Raw genomic sequence first — 14,776 nt, 5'->3', positions numbered from 1 at the left:
GTTCGTTTTATAATATGGGAAACATTTCTTTATGAACTCCCTTATCATGTCGTTCAATCTGCCAATAGATCGTAGACGTAATAAATGCAACCACATCTTAACTTTCTTTTTTAAGGAGAAGGGAAAGAGTTTCAGCCCAACCGTGTCCTTAGACACGTTCGGAAAATATAGAGTGGCTATGATCTCATTAAACTCTTTCATGTGTAAATATGGATTTTCAGATTCAAGTCCATGGAATTTTGGAAGGAGTTGGATCACCCCTAGCTTGATATCCATATGTCCTGTATTTTCTGAAAAAACCATGCATGAAGGTGTGCTCACCCCCGCCAGTTGTAAATAGTCTCGCAAAGTACGAGGCGGGGGTGCATGATGCACCTCATTCTCATCCTGAATTTCCTCAACCCTAGGTTGAGGTGTATTTGAAGGTTGATTGGCAGCCATAACTTCAGTTAACTCTGTGGATCTCGAGTAGTGTCTAATCCTGTGATGGATAGATAACTTCTCAACCAATCTTCCTTCACTCAAGAGACGTTGAGTGTTATCACGGACCCACTTGGGCATAAAACACTCTCAGCCCTCAATTTCAGAATCTAACCTAAACCTAAAAAGAAAGAGGAAAATAGAAATTTAGAAATAGAAAGAGAGAGATTCAGAAAGAAGTTACCAAATTAGAAGTTTTTATATTGGGATTCTTAAGAAGAAAAAGGAAAGTGAATTAGTTTCTAAAAAGGAACTAAGAAAGCTGAAAGAGGTGAGCTAACAGTCCTAAAGGGGGGGGGGGGGGGGGTGAATACGACTATGCCAAATAAAAATTTCAAGTTACTGAAATAATAAATAAATTAGAATAAATCACTAATCTCAATAGCAGTAGTATTGAGAAATTGATTCAAACTTTGTTCATAGGACAACCTTACACCAAAAATAAAGTTTTAGGTAGGACAACCTAATTTCATGAACATAGTAAGGATCAAGATCACAAACTAAGCAAGAGATTAGAGAGAGCTATCTATTACAAGCATTCACCACATAAGCATAAACAAATCACAATCATTCACCACAGATACACAACTTAAACCATTCACCACAAACACCAGGAGTTATAGTAGTTTGGTGTGTACACCAACTGGTTTCAAACAACCACACCTACTCCACTCCCAATAATCATAACCCACATGATATTGGCGTTCAAGAATAAATAAAGTTTTCACAGGTTCACCTTAAAACCTATATAGTTGTGTTTTTAGATGAGTTATCACAAACAAAATCCCACGCTGAGATTTTCTGGCTATCTTAGTCAAAACTAATACATGAGATTTTTGGATATCTTAAAGAAACCAAAGAACAAAAGTACAGAATGATACTTATCTTCTTCTTGAAGACGTTTTTGATGTAGCTTGTAGAACTGCTTCGTTTAATGTAGAATGTTTAATGTCCAGTAATACAATCAAAGGTTCTAGGTTCTAAATTGATTTTAAATTAATTCAAACCTCAACTACTTGTTTGAATCCTTTAGATCTCAAAAGAAGAGTGATTATTCTTTTTTTTAAAGGCAAGATTCATAGATGAGAGATCAAAAAATCAAAACAAAAGCTACATAAATAGAAATATAAAATACCATGCAATAGCTTGATGATAGTGGAGACTTCTCTCTTTCTAAATAAAGGCTTTTCTTAACTTGGATTGGTAATTTCGGAATGAGAGAAGGCTTCTATTTATAGGCTAAAATGCTGTTACTTCGACTCATCTAAGGTCTTCTTCGACTCATTTAAGATCCAACTAAATTTTAAATTTTGGGCGTGATAGGATAAAATAGTTCTTCGACTGGTTGAAGGCCCAACTCAACTGGTTCAGGGCCCTGCTCGACTGGTTGAGTATAGCCTTCGACTGGTCGAGGGTGCTAAAATTTAGTTGCTGGACTTCGAGTCGCGCACACTTCGACTGGTCGAGAAATCACTAGAAATTTTCATTTTTTGAGTTTGAATCTTGGACTGGTCAAACCATAGCTTAGACTGGTTGAGCCATAACTTAGATTGGTCGAAGCAAGGCTTAGACTAGTTGAACTAAAGCCTAACCAAAGTATAAAAACCTGTATAAGTTTAACATTTGAAAGCACTTAAGTCTAAGGTCTTTCTAGTGTCAATTATACCTGAGAAAACTGGACATTGAAGTGTATAGGATGAATCTTGTACTTGAAGGTGGAGCTTGATCTTCTACTATTCTACTAGAAAAGTAGTAGAACTTAAATTCTCTTTGGCTTGAATTATCCATGACTTGAACTTGTGCTTACACTTTGCAACTTCATGGTTTGTTCTTGAAGGTAAACTTTCCATCTTTCTTGAAGGTAAACATTTCATCTTGCTTCTCTTGAAGATTTATTTGAAGGTGAACTTTTCATCACTTAAGTGTTTTGTCTCATTGAAATTTGACAAACAAAAGTGTGCACAACAATTACAAAAGCAACTTATTTCTAAAAAAGAAAAGAAAAGATTCTAAAAATAGAAAGTAAACTAGTTTCTAAAAAAAGAAAAACGAAAGGAAATTAGTTTTCAAAAACAGATTAAGAAAGTTTCTAAAAATAAATTAGGAAAGTTTTTATCCTAAAAAAAGGAAATTAAATTAGATTATAAAAACAGAAAAGGAAAGTTTCTAAAACTAGAAATAGAAAGCTAAGTTAGTTTTTTTTTTTTAAAAAGGAAAGTTTCTAAATCTGGAAATAGAAAGAAAAGTCAATTTCTAAAAAAAAATAGGAAAGTTTCTAAATCTGGAAATAGAAAGAAAAGTTAGTTTCTTAAAAAAAAAAAGGAAAGTTTCTAAATATGGAAATAGAAAGAAAAGTTAGTTTCTAAAAACAAACTAGAAAGAACCCTAACCTAAAAATAGAAAGTAAATAAATCCTAATTTTAACATAATTCCAAAACTAATCAAATCCAGAAAACACAACTGTCAATCCCCAACAACGGTGTTAAAAACTTGTTCACAACCCCAAGTGTAGGGTCGCGATGTAATGATAATCTCAGTGAGACCAAGGTCGAATCCACAGGGACTAATCTCTTGAGTATTCTGAAAGCAACTAGAAGTAAAACTATAAAAAGATGTGAATCTAAATCTGAAATAAAAGGAAGTAATTGTGAGAGATTTAATTAGAAACTTAAGAAATTTAAAGGTGGGAACTAGGGTTTCCAAGGATTCACTTGTAGTAATCAAGGTGATACTATGCTTGATACAAGGACATAACTGGAATTAGAGTCTTATCTTATCCAGTTGGAAGAAGAGACGGTTAGATCTCTGAACTTCTTATGAATCTAGTCATCAAAGAAGGAGAATTGAGAAGATTGAAAGGGATTTCGTCACCTAAACATGCCTATGGGACGATGACAAACAACAGGATTTACCAATCCATCAATCTTAAAATAGAAAAGGACGATATTCAAAGCTATCGTAGATCTATTGTAATTTGTTACAACAAACCATTAAAAACTAAAAATATTCCTTATAATCAAACTAGAATCAAAGAGAGTTCAACATAAACATGAATCAAAGTAACAGAAATGTCCTATAATGCTACAAGCTTCACTTCTTAGCCCTAGCTAAGAGGTTTAGCCGACTATAGACATGATTAGATCTAAAACTCTAAAAGAAAATATGAAAAACTAAGGAGAAAGAGAAGAAAAACGCTTGGCGACGGTTCTTCACCCTTGTGCTTTGCTCCTCCAAACCCTAAATGATGCTTAGGAACATCCTAGGGAGTCTTATTTATAGTTGTGGAACTCCAACTTTCGCACCTAGTTGAAAAAATCTAGAAATTGCCTCAAATTTACGTAGTTTACTAAAATAGACTTCAGTCTGCACAGTTTTTCAAAATAGACTTCATTATGTGCAATTTCACAAAATGACCTAGAGTTTTAGTATACGTTTTTTCAGGGCGATTTCAGAATTCCTTTTCTTTACTTTAAATATTTGATTATCTTTATTCCTCACTTGGTTTTCTTGGATCTTTGGCATGTGAATTCTTCAATCTTGGTCTCCTAAGATCCATCTCTTGCCTTAGTAATTCTTGAGCATCAAATCTATACTTTTAGCACCCTTTTCAATCAAAGCTCTTAAATTCACCTTGCAAAATAAATATGAGTAAAATAAAACATTAAGCATTATCATGTTTATAAAACCAAGATATAAATGGGGGATAATATGCAACATTTGACCCTCAACAACCACAGACAACATTTGAGAGTGGATGCTTGCCCATTGAAACTTTCTAACTGCATTTAGTGCTAGTGAGATGTGGTTTAGAAATTCAGCTCATCCATTGTGTGTGTCCCACTTGGATGAGGGGCGAGACCAAATTCTAAGCTATTCCAAAACTCAGATAGCCCCCACCAAGTGTGTTTAGATGTTTTAGGCATAATTTCCTATGATTTTAGATAGTACGATCCACCTGAGTTTCAAATGCAGCTAATTTTTGACACATAACAAAACCTAGATGCCACCTATAAAATGCAGGGAGTGGATGCCCATCACTCATCAAGGTGTGACCTTGGAACCCGTTCTCATGAGAGCTCGTGAGCACTTTTTTATGTGTGATGTGAGCCCAAAATCTAAATAGTCCATGTGATGTGGCTCTCCATAAAACCCCCAAGGCTCAACTTTCAACATGATCTAAAATTTTGGTGAGCAATGGCAAAAGAAAACTGTTACCTCCCTTGATTTGCCTCGCTCTTTGCTATGGCCCACCAAAGTTTTGGTTTAGATTGAAAGTTGGGTCTTGTTAATTTCATGAGGTGGTGCATCATATGGACCATTCGGATTTTGTGCCCCTAGGGTGCGCAGGTGAGCATGACTTCTTTTATTACACACACTCACACCCCCACACACTCACGCCATTCGGATTTTGTGCCCCCTAAGAAAGTTTAGTGCTACAATCATTGGCTATTGAGGTGGCTAATTTTAGTACATAGGGGGGCAGCTGAATTATTGCGTAGGGCACACTACTTACAAGGGAGTGGCCGTAAGAGCATGCTGGGGCTGTCAGTTGATCTGTTGAGAGGTCGGTGTGGCCCATCTTCTTGCAATACGTACAAATGTAGTCTTTCCTCGACCGAGGGGCAGGTAGTGCCATAAGTCTCAATGGCGAGTCTGCTCGCGGCCTCTTGCCATGAAGTTACAGAGGCTGCACCTCAGATCCAAGCCTCATACCCATCTATAGGTGAGCTTGGTAATCACGCTCTCCATCTTGCTCAGATCGCAAGGGCATATCCACAAGGTCAGCGTAGGTGTGGATGTTGGCGTAACACATTTTCTTGCGGATGCCCACCCAATGCCCCTCAAAGAAACACCGCATCTTTATTGGGTCATTGGCCATGATTCTTAGAGCACACCTCGATAGCTTCGTGAAACTGTTCTCGTACTCCACTGACATCCCCCTTTATTAGAGGTAAAGAAACTCGCTTTCCTTCTCATTGTGATAGGTGAGTGGGTAGTACTTCTTAAAGAAATAAGTTTCAAACTCATCCCAAGTCTACGCAAATCCAGCCGGGACAACCCTTAGCACACTGTCCCACCATAGGTTTGCCTCTATCTCGAACTTATACGTTACAAGCTCGAATTTCTCAACATCGGAGCAATGAAGTGGTTTAATCATCTTAGAGACTCGATTAAGCCAATACGTGGTGTCCTTGGTTCGGTGGATGTTTGTGAAGGTGGGCGGTCTGAGCCTATGAAAGTGCTCAAATAAGCTACCCACCGTGGTTGTCACGTGAACTATCACTGACTGTGCTGGTGGGGTGGCATTTAGATTTTGGGGATAACACCCATAAGCGCAGTCAGGGTCTGCTGCTACTTTGTTACTGCTGCATCACTGCCTAGTATTGTTGTTGTTGTTGTTGCATTAGTAGCAACATTTACCCCATCATATCCAGGGTCGGGTCTACCTGAGGCATAGGTGGGGTAGATGATGAAGTGTGATTCTGGCCAAAGGCTGACAGTAAATCTGGTATTGCCCCATGAGTGGCACTAGCGGCCTGATGCGAATCCGGTGCTGTTGAGTGTTGCAACCCTTGCATGAGCTATGGCTGCTTAGATATCATCTCGGATCTTAGATCTGAGTTAGAACCCTACTGGCCACTAGAGGAGGGGAGACCCTCGTCGATTAACCCACCATGCGGAAGTTGAACTAGATAACGATTGCCTTTGGGCAGCATTACCTATATTTAATTACAGGGCGAGCGTCAAACATGGAATTGGATTGCACATTTTTATTGGACATGTTACTCCCGTACCATGCACACAACATAGGACCCTCTTTATGGTTTAAAAAATCTTCTCATTCCAACCATTTTGTTTCTCTTCCATCTCGGTTAGCTTGGCCTTGACCCTAACTAGGTCAGCCCTAACCTCGGTTGGCCCATGCTGCATGTGATCTAAGCACGCCTCGATGTCTAAGGGCACTCAAAACTCTTTGTCTCAACTCTCGCCCTCAGTCTACTCTTCCTCCTCTTCTGCTTCTTCGTCCTCTTCTTTAGGGTGGTCTCCCTCCTCTTGTTGCTTGGTGAGGCCCATTCAGGCAAGGGTGGTAAAATCAATGGTACACAGTGGTATCGGTCTCGAATTGGTGAGGCTCACACACCCACATTGCATGGCCATCTTATGGACTAAGCGAGTGAAGGTAAGGCTTGCTTCCGGGAGGTAGTGGCGGCGATCATGATACGACAAAGTGCTACGGTTGGGAGGCAAACGCGCACGCCTTTGCCCACTAAATACAATACTTCTAACATAGACTGCATTACTTGGGTGCAGTTTCCCACCCTAGGGTACACATTGTATGTGAAAATGAGATGCAACATCCAAAACACCGAGAGCATCTTGGAAGCCTTAAGGAATGTCTTGGACTCCCAACTCTTACGCTCCCCACATAGAATGCGATCATAGTGTCCTTGTGCCTCTCCCTCTTCGTGTCCTTCTCCGACACAATTACATTCCCCAAGGCACCCCCATAACTCTTGAAACGACTTTCACGTCGAAATGGTACACATGGCCACTACGCAGCACATTGAAGCAAAATGGTTCTTGCTTTATATTCCTAATGGCAGCGTAGAATATGTGCACCAAATCTTCATCCGCTTCCTCCTTAGGCACTAAGATGGGGTCCCATCCGAGGACCGATAGCCAGTCGAGCATCGTGTTATTAGTGAATAATTTATCGTCCACATGGCATTCGAAGTAGATGGGGTGGCGGCCAAACTTTCCTTGGTTTGCGGCACGTGATGGGGCGGCTTCTTCACCCATAGGTGATGCGTGGGACGATGACCCCCACGATCGTGACCCGCGGTGGGATCGGAAGAGGAAGCACCCACATCTTCCTTCTGCTTTGTGCAGTGTTTGCAGAGTGGGCTCTCATTCGCTTCTATGATTCTTTTCTTTGTCGTTAGTGCCAAAATCAAGGGAACCACAAACTAAGATGAAAGAGAAGAGAGAAGGGCCATCTTTGCCAATCTGGGAGCTTTGATTCCAAAAGGGGATGAAGGAATCAATGTGGAAATGAGGAGTTTTGGGAGGTTTGGCTAGCTTGGGAGGCTAGGGTTTCCATTAGAGGGGAGAGATGGGTGCTTAGGAGTGAAGGAAGTGGAAATGAAGACTTAATCGTGTTTTATACACCCCCCCTCCCCCACCACACACACACACACACACACACACACAATCTGCACCTCATTTCGACAATCAACCCTTGGTCTTTGGACAATTGGGGGTTGACCCTCGAACTCTGGACTTATTTTGGTCTAATAAGCGAAGTTTGACCGCTGATTTGAGGATCGACCCTGGGTCTATCCACTTTTTGGGGGTTGACATTCAATTTTAAGGGGTCGACCCTCAATTTTGAGGGTCGACGTTGGTCACTATCTATGTTTGGGCATCGACCCTCAGTTTTGAGGGTCGACCCTCTTCCTTCTTTTTTGCGCTATACTCCAAATTTTCTTCCATTTTAGATACTTTCTAAAGGCTTAAGGTTGATGCCTTCCTCTTGCACTTCAATGCACCACCTAAGCGGTTCCTCGTGCTCCTACAAACGACTTACAATCCTATGAACCCGATCACATTTCAAGGCGAGTTCTATCACTCAGACCATTATGTTGGCGTTCTAGTATACAAGCTTCTAGGTTTAATCCTATGATACTAGTTTCTATGTTTTAAGTTCCACAGCATATCACACAGGAGATCGCATCCTAGGTTTAAGTTTTTTATTTTCTAAATTCTTTACTGCGTCAGCATATTCGTTATGGTAGGTCTGCAGCCCACGGTCTAGTTTAACTCTAAACTCATGCTCTAATACCAACCTGTAATGCTTTGATTTTCAAGAGTTGAGTACGTACTCGACGCCCAATATTTCGGGTATCACTTAGACATTGCGGAGGCGTGACCTTTCTATATATTTAACATGATATCTGAGCAATCATAAAACTAAGCTAAGAAGTGTAACATACTTTGTAATAAAGGCATCTGAAGTAAATAAATCAACTAGAAACTATGATACATATCCATCTAGAGCATGGGTCCATAATTGAGGCCCAATATACAGTTCAAAAAGTAAGTAAAATGTGTCAATGTTAAGTTTGTCCAACACCCAAAACATGTGTCACTCCTAGCCGAGCAGCGCATCGACTACATCGGTTCGTCAGAAAGTGAAAAGTGCGAGAACTCCTCCTCTAGGTCCATGTATGCCTCCTCCAATATGTTGGCCTCGGTAACACTTGCATCTACAATATTATTTAGTTAGTGTTTTAAAATACCATCCCAGAGTGGGAGCGAGTGATCAACTCAGTGGTTCTATTAGTTTTAAGTTATACATGTTATCAACTTTATCAGCATAAGTAATGATAAAGCATATAAACACCCATTTCCTAAGTATTCTTGTTAATATGCATAAATAGAGTTATGAAATGATGCATGTTCTTACAATCCAACACTCCCTCATAAGTGACTTCGATGCCTATTTCATGAATGTCAATACTCCCTCATCATGCGACTACAATGCTAACTTGTCACACCTAATCTAATGCGATGTAGTAGATGCGTATATTTAACCAAGTAGTTATTAAGTCTCATTCGTCTAGCACATTGGGAAAGTTAGAGTACTTTCATTTTTATCATTAGTCTCAACCAGATCACTAAGCGCGGAACGGTTGTAGCAGCTCCTTACCTATGTCCCTTGATCCGTTTGGGTTCATTACTCCCAATTGAACACATACGATAGGTAAGTTGTTAATAACATTGCTCACGGTAACTATGGCGAGGCTCGTCACCCCAACGTAGGGTGACAGAATGAACATGGTGTCTCATGCCACTATGGTTGGCTCATGAGTCTTGTGGATCGTATCACTAGTTGTTATTAGTGGACTCATTTAATGGGCATGGGGTATCCCAGCTTTAATTAGTTGTGGTCATGCATGGTGATCATACGTGATTAGTTAGCCGTTAGGCACATTTGATTTACTTGGGAGAACTTTGGCGCAACTGGCATTGGGTGTAAGCATCCCATGTAGTCCAGCTACTGTTGGTCATCCGTGTTTGACTTGGATCAATCGAACGAGTCTAGGGTGACAAACGTAATTCGGAAAACCCCTTCGTTTGGCGGTTTGCCAACTAACCCAACATCTTAAGCAGTTCTAAATATTGATTATAGATTAATTATTCATCCAACAATCATAACAAAATTTAGTATAAACCCTAATTTTGGCAAATGATTCATTTAAGCATTTCATCGAATATGAAGGATGTATAACAAGAATTAGCACGACATGCAATAAAGAAAACAAGCATAGACATGTTATCATGCGGCACACCATTCACTATCAAGCATCATAATTGGGACCCATACGATTCGATAAATGGCAATTTAGGAATAATGGTCTGTACCTTTGTGAAAATCGCTGAGACCTAAACAAATCACAAAGGTCATGTGAGGATTTTGGAGAAATCAATATACTTGACCTGGGGTTTGGAAGTAAGATTTGGATCTTACCTTCAATCGTCACCGGCAAAGATCTGACCAGGGTTTCAGTTGTGGTACGGATGAGGATTTAAGGAGGGAAGAGCAGCCTCTCTCGATCAACACTTCTCTCACTCCCTTTCTCCTCTCTTTCTTCTTTCTCTCAACTTTAGGACTAGGGCACAAAAATTCGTATGAGGGGAGGAGGTGTGAAATGAACTGGTATTTATAGTGCTAGATTGTACACAAATGGCCCCAATGGCCCTTTGTTCATTATACTAACCTTGTGGGAGGTTATTTCCGACCAATGGGGCCCAAGGGGAGGTGTAGGAATCAATCTATGCCTTGGGATAAGTGTTCCACTAAGCGATCTAAGCTTAGATACAACTGTCTAATGATCGGGCGTGCAGACCACGTGACGCTTAAGTATCCTCTTACCAAAAAGGATGTCAAGCCTTGTTTACTTAGATGGATTCATTTACTCCAAGAGTTTGATCTAGAAATACGAGATAAGAAAAGAGTAGAGAGTGTAGTGGATAACCATTTCTCTCACCTTGTCCTCTCTAATTCCTTGCAGACAACTCCCATTAAGGACACATTCTTGGATGAACAATTCTTTTCAGTCTCATGTCTACCTTGGTATGCTAATATTGTAAATTATGTTGCCACATGTGCAAGTTCTACTCATTAGATTGCGTGAGATAAAAAAATGTTTATTTATTTATTTATCATTTTATTATTTTTATTTTTATCGAGGTACCTAACATTTTTTGGGATGATCTTTATCGGTTTAAATATTGCCCAGATCAAATTATTAGGAGATGTGTTCTTGCTCATGAACAATCTAAAGTAATCTCCTTTTGTCACTCCTATGCATGTGGTTGATATTTTTCAACAAGGAAAACCACTACGAAAATTATACGAGGGTTTTTATTGGCCAATCATGTTTAAGGATACCCATGTATTTTGTAGATCATGTGAGTAATGCCAGAAGCTAGGCAATGTCTCATAGAAATATAATTCCTTTGAATCAAATTTTGATAATTAAAGTATTTGATTGTTGGGACATCGAATTAATGGGACCATTTCTCCCATCCTTTGGACACCTCTATATCCTTTTAGATGTTGACTATGTTTCAAAATGGGTGGAGGTTGTTTCTTGTAAAACCAATGATCACTGAATGGTTCTTAAAAGAAAATATTTTGTCTAGATTTAGAACACCTAGAGCCATTATTAGCGATGTAGGCTCTTACTTTTGTAATCTTAATGAGGAAATATGGTATTGCATACAAAGTGAGTATCTCCTATCACACGCAAACAAACTGTCAAGCCAAGATATCAAATAGAGAAATTAAACAAATCTTGGAGAAAACAGTAAATTCTAATCACAAGGATTGGTCTCTTTGATTAACCGATGCATAATGACCTTACCGTATGACCTATAAATCCCTTATTGGTATGTCCCCTTATAGACTCATATGTGGAAAAGCTTGCCATTTGCCCGTGGAGTTGGAACATAAAGCATATTGGGTTATTAAGATATTCAATTTCAATATAGACAAAGCTAGCTCATTGTGCAAACTTCTATTGAATGAGTTGGAGGAGGTCCAGAACGAAACATATGAGAATTTTTTGATATATAAGAAATGGATAAAGGTATTCCATGTCAAGAATAGCCTTCGAATTTTATTTTGGAACAAAACTAGAAAGTTTATTGTGAATACTATTTATCCTCGTAGGGTCTTGAAAATTGAAAATCTAGTAAATGATATTGCTTTTAAAGTAAACAGCCAGCGATTAAAGCCGTTTGTTTAGAAGTTCTCTCCAGAGAATGAGTCCATACCTCTGGACTTGGGTTGAAAGAACATTTTTGCTGCTTGCTCATTAAGAATCCCATGAAATGCTACTGCAAAATTTGTTATTTCCACTCAATGAACCAAGTGCCGTGGAGCATTTCACAATTCAATTTACTTGTGCATACAAAAACGCTTTCCCATGCATACGTGGCAGATGCATCACGTCATACAGCATCGCATCGCATTATGTTGAAATCACAAAGCATTGGATGTATTAGAGCACACTGAATCCAAATCACTTCATTGGTTTATAGTCTCCTTGATTCCACTAACACAAACCACTAACACAAAAGACTAGTGAAATTGCAATTCGTGACCACCACTTTATTGAACTACTATTGCAATTTGATTCGATAGTCCATCCAAACACGACCCGAAAGTCCATTAAAACTCCGCCATTTCTGTCTGATCGAAATAACGCCCCGACGGGCCGCCATTGGGCAGCAAAGCCAACATTACTGGTCCTTTAGCTCCCTCTTCAACGGTCATAGGCCCTGTATGCCAATTGATATCAGTATCAACATACCCGGGATGTACGCAGTTTATGCACATGTCGGGGTACCTCTTGGCGAGGACCCTGGTGTAAGCATTCAACACTGCCTTCGATATGCTATAAGCTGGGAGCATCATACACCATCCTTTGGCTTCAATCACACCATGTTTCAAGTCCTCTAGGAACCTTTGAAGTAGTGTTTCCAATCCCTCTTCCGTTAGATTATCTACGTTTGCTAGTTTGCTCCGCGTCTCTTCGTTAGGAATCCTCTGAAAGGAAATGAAAAACTGGTTAGTGCTTAAACATTGGGCTGTTTGGCTGATGACCAGTAGATCAATGGTATAGATCCCCAAACGAAGGACCCCAAATGCACAAAACTAACAATAGTAAGAAATAGTAGATTTCTAAACTATGAGTGGGCCTGGGCTATTACCCCCAGCTCGCTTCTGAGGGAAGAGACATTCACTATCCTCGCGCCGAATGTGGAACGTTGTAAGAGTGGGATGAGTGCTTGGGTCACACGTTTGCAACCGTAGTAATTGGTATCGAGGCATACTTCTGCAGCCTCGTAAGTCTGCTGAATCACTCCTTGGACTATATTGGTGGCCTTGCCGGAGAGCTGCATTGATCAGAAGTGATCAGAACCGTACATCTCAATTGCATAGAAATACGATGATGATGCGTTAGATAAGGTTTACCCAAGTCATGGGGTCTATCTTTAAAGCTTTCAGGCCTTCGACGTCGACTATGACGCCTGATGCTCCGGCATTGTTCACCTGTAACAAGATGATTGAGAAAGTAAGCACGTAGGGCTGTAATTTGGATGGGCCCACCTAGACCTGGCCTGATTTTGGGCTTGATTTGAGCTGTTTGTGGGCTCATGGGATAGGCCCAGACCTTTTCTTGATCTTGATTATCAATCAAGATATGCCTGGCCCACATAGCGGCCTGGAAGCAAAGAAGGATATATATATATATATATATATATATATATATATATATATGTGTGTGTGTGTGTGTGTGTGTGTGTGTGTGTGTGTGTGTGTGTGTGTGAAGGTTCTATGCGGTCGAGCTCATGGGAACTTCCCATGAGGTCGAGTTGTGTGGGCCCACCGTGATGTCGTGTCGAACATCAACCCCATCAGTCAGATGCACCATTCCATGGTGGGCCTTGGACTTAAAAATCAAGTCAATCCCTTACTTGTGTGGGCCACAACACATACAAAAGTTGAGAGGGGTTACCCTCCATTAAAACATTCATAATCATTTTTTGGGTCCACTAAGATGTGTTTCACAAATCCAGCCCATCCATTATGTGTGTCCCACTTGGATGAGGGGTCAGACCAAGTTTCAGACGCATCCAAATTTCAGGTGCGCCCCACCAAGTGCTTTTATATGTTTTAGGCATGTCTTCACATGATTTTAGATGTTATGGTCCACATGAGTTCAGTATGCGGCTGGTTTTTGGGATATGCCATAATTTAAAGGGGACCCATCAAATGGATAGTGTTGATGTTCGACATGCATCACGGTGGGGCTCACACAGCTCGACATCATGGGAAGTTCCCGTGAGCTCGACAGCATATAACCTTTTCCATATATATATATATATATAGGGAAATGGTACTATGAGGTCGACCTTTGCACAAGTTAGCTAGGCACAAAATTTGAATGGTTAACATGATGCGGCACCCCTTGAAACCTCACAAGCCTAACTTTGAGCCCGATACAAAACTCTAGTGGGCCAGGGCAAAAGGAAACAATTTCTTCCATTGATTTGCTTTTTCTTTGCTATGCCCACTAGAGTTTTGAACCAGGCTGAAATTTGAGCCCTCTTTGCTATGCTCACTAGAGTTTTGAACCAGGCTGGAATTTGAGCCTATAGATTTTTAAGGGGAGTCGCATCTAGAGCTAGGCATCGGACCGAGTTGGATTGGATTGGGTCCAACTCGACTCGGTCTGGATTCCACATGGCCTGACCCGAACTCGATCCGATCTGGGACCGAGTCCGGGTCATCTGACTCGATCTGATCCGATGCACTGCAAGTTTGACCCGAACCGAGTCCGACTCGATCAGAAAAACTGAATTGAATCGGGTTGGGTACCGTTCGGATCGCAAGAGAGAAGTGGCGGTGGTGTGTTGACGTCACTCGTCGACAAGTTTGTTAGGTCAAACTATGAGGTATGTGTTATATCCAAACCATCCATCCATTTGGAGAGCTTGTCTTAAGGCTTGAGCCGAAAAATAGGACAGATCTAAAGATTAGTTGGACCACATTGCAAAACATAGTAGGGGATTGATCGTTTACCATTGAAACCCTTTTTCAGATCACAGAAGTTTAGGATCAATATGAAATTTGTTTTTCCACTTCATCTATGTATTTTTTAAAATTATTAACGGATTAGATGGAAAATAAACGTTATGGTGGGGCCCATGTAACTTTGAT

At 40.2% G+C, this 14,776-nt stretch overlaps 1 protein-coding gene across 2 annotated transcripts in view; it reads right to left on the bottom strand.

Annotated features, from left to right (window-relative positions):
- Positions 1-12,063: 12,063 nt before the first annotated feature.
- LOC131251118 ((+)-neomenthol dehydrogenase-like) overlaps positions 12,064-14,776 on the bottom strand; it is a 45,976-nt gene continuing 43,263 nt past the window's right edge. For both annotated transcript variants that reach the window (XM_058251636.1, XM_058251638.1), the window contains 3 exons: positions 13,028-13,105; positions 12,763-12,948; positions 12,064-12,598 (listed from right to left, as the gene is read on the bottom strand). In XM_058251636.1, coding sequence (XP_058107619.1) covers positions 12,221-12,598; positions 12,763-12,948; positions 13,028-13,105 — 642 coding nt within the window. In that variant the 3' untranslated portion in view covers positions 12,064-12,220. The remainder of the gene's footprint in view (positions 12,599-12,762; positions 12,949-13,027; positions 13,106-14,776) is intronic.

The sequence above is a fragment of the Magnolia sinica genome, chromosome 7 (assembly GCF_029962835.1).
Source record: "Magnolia sinica isolate HGM2019 chromosome 7, MsV1, whole genome shotgun sequence".
In the NCBI taxonomy this organism is placed as follows: domain Eukaryota; kingdom Viridiplantae; phylum Streptophyta; class Magnoliopsida; order Magnoliales; family Magnoliaceae; genus Magnolia; species Magnolia sinica.
Note: the sequence above shows the minus strand (reverse complement) of the source record. Positions and strands in the feature narration are given on the sequence as shown.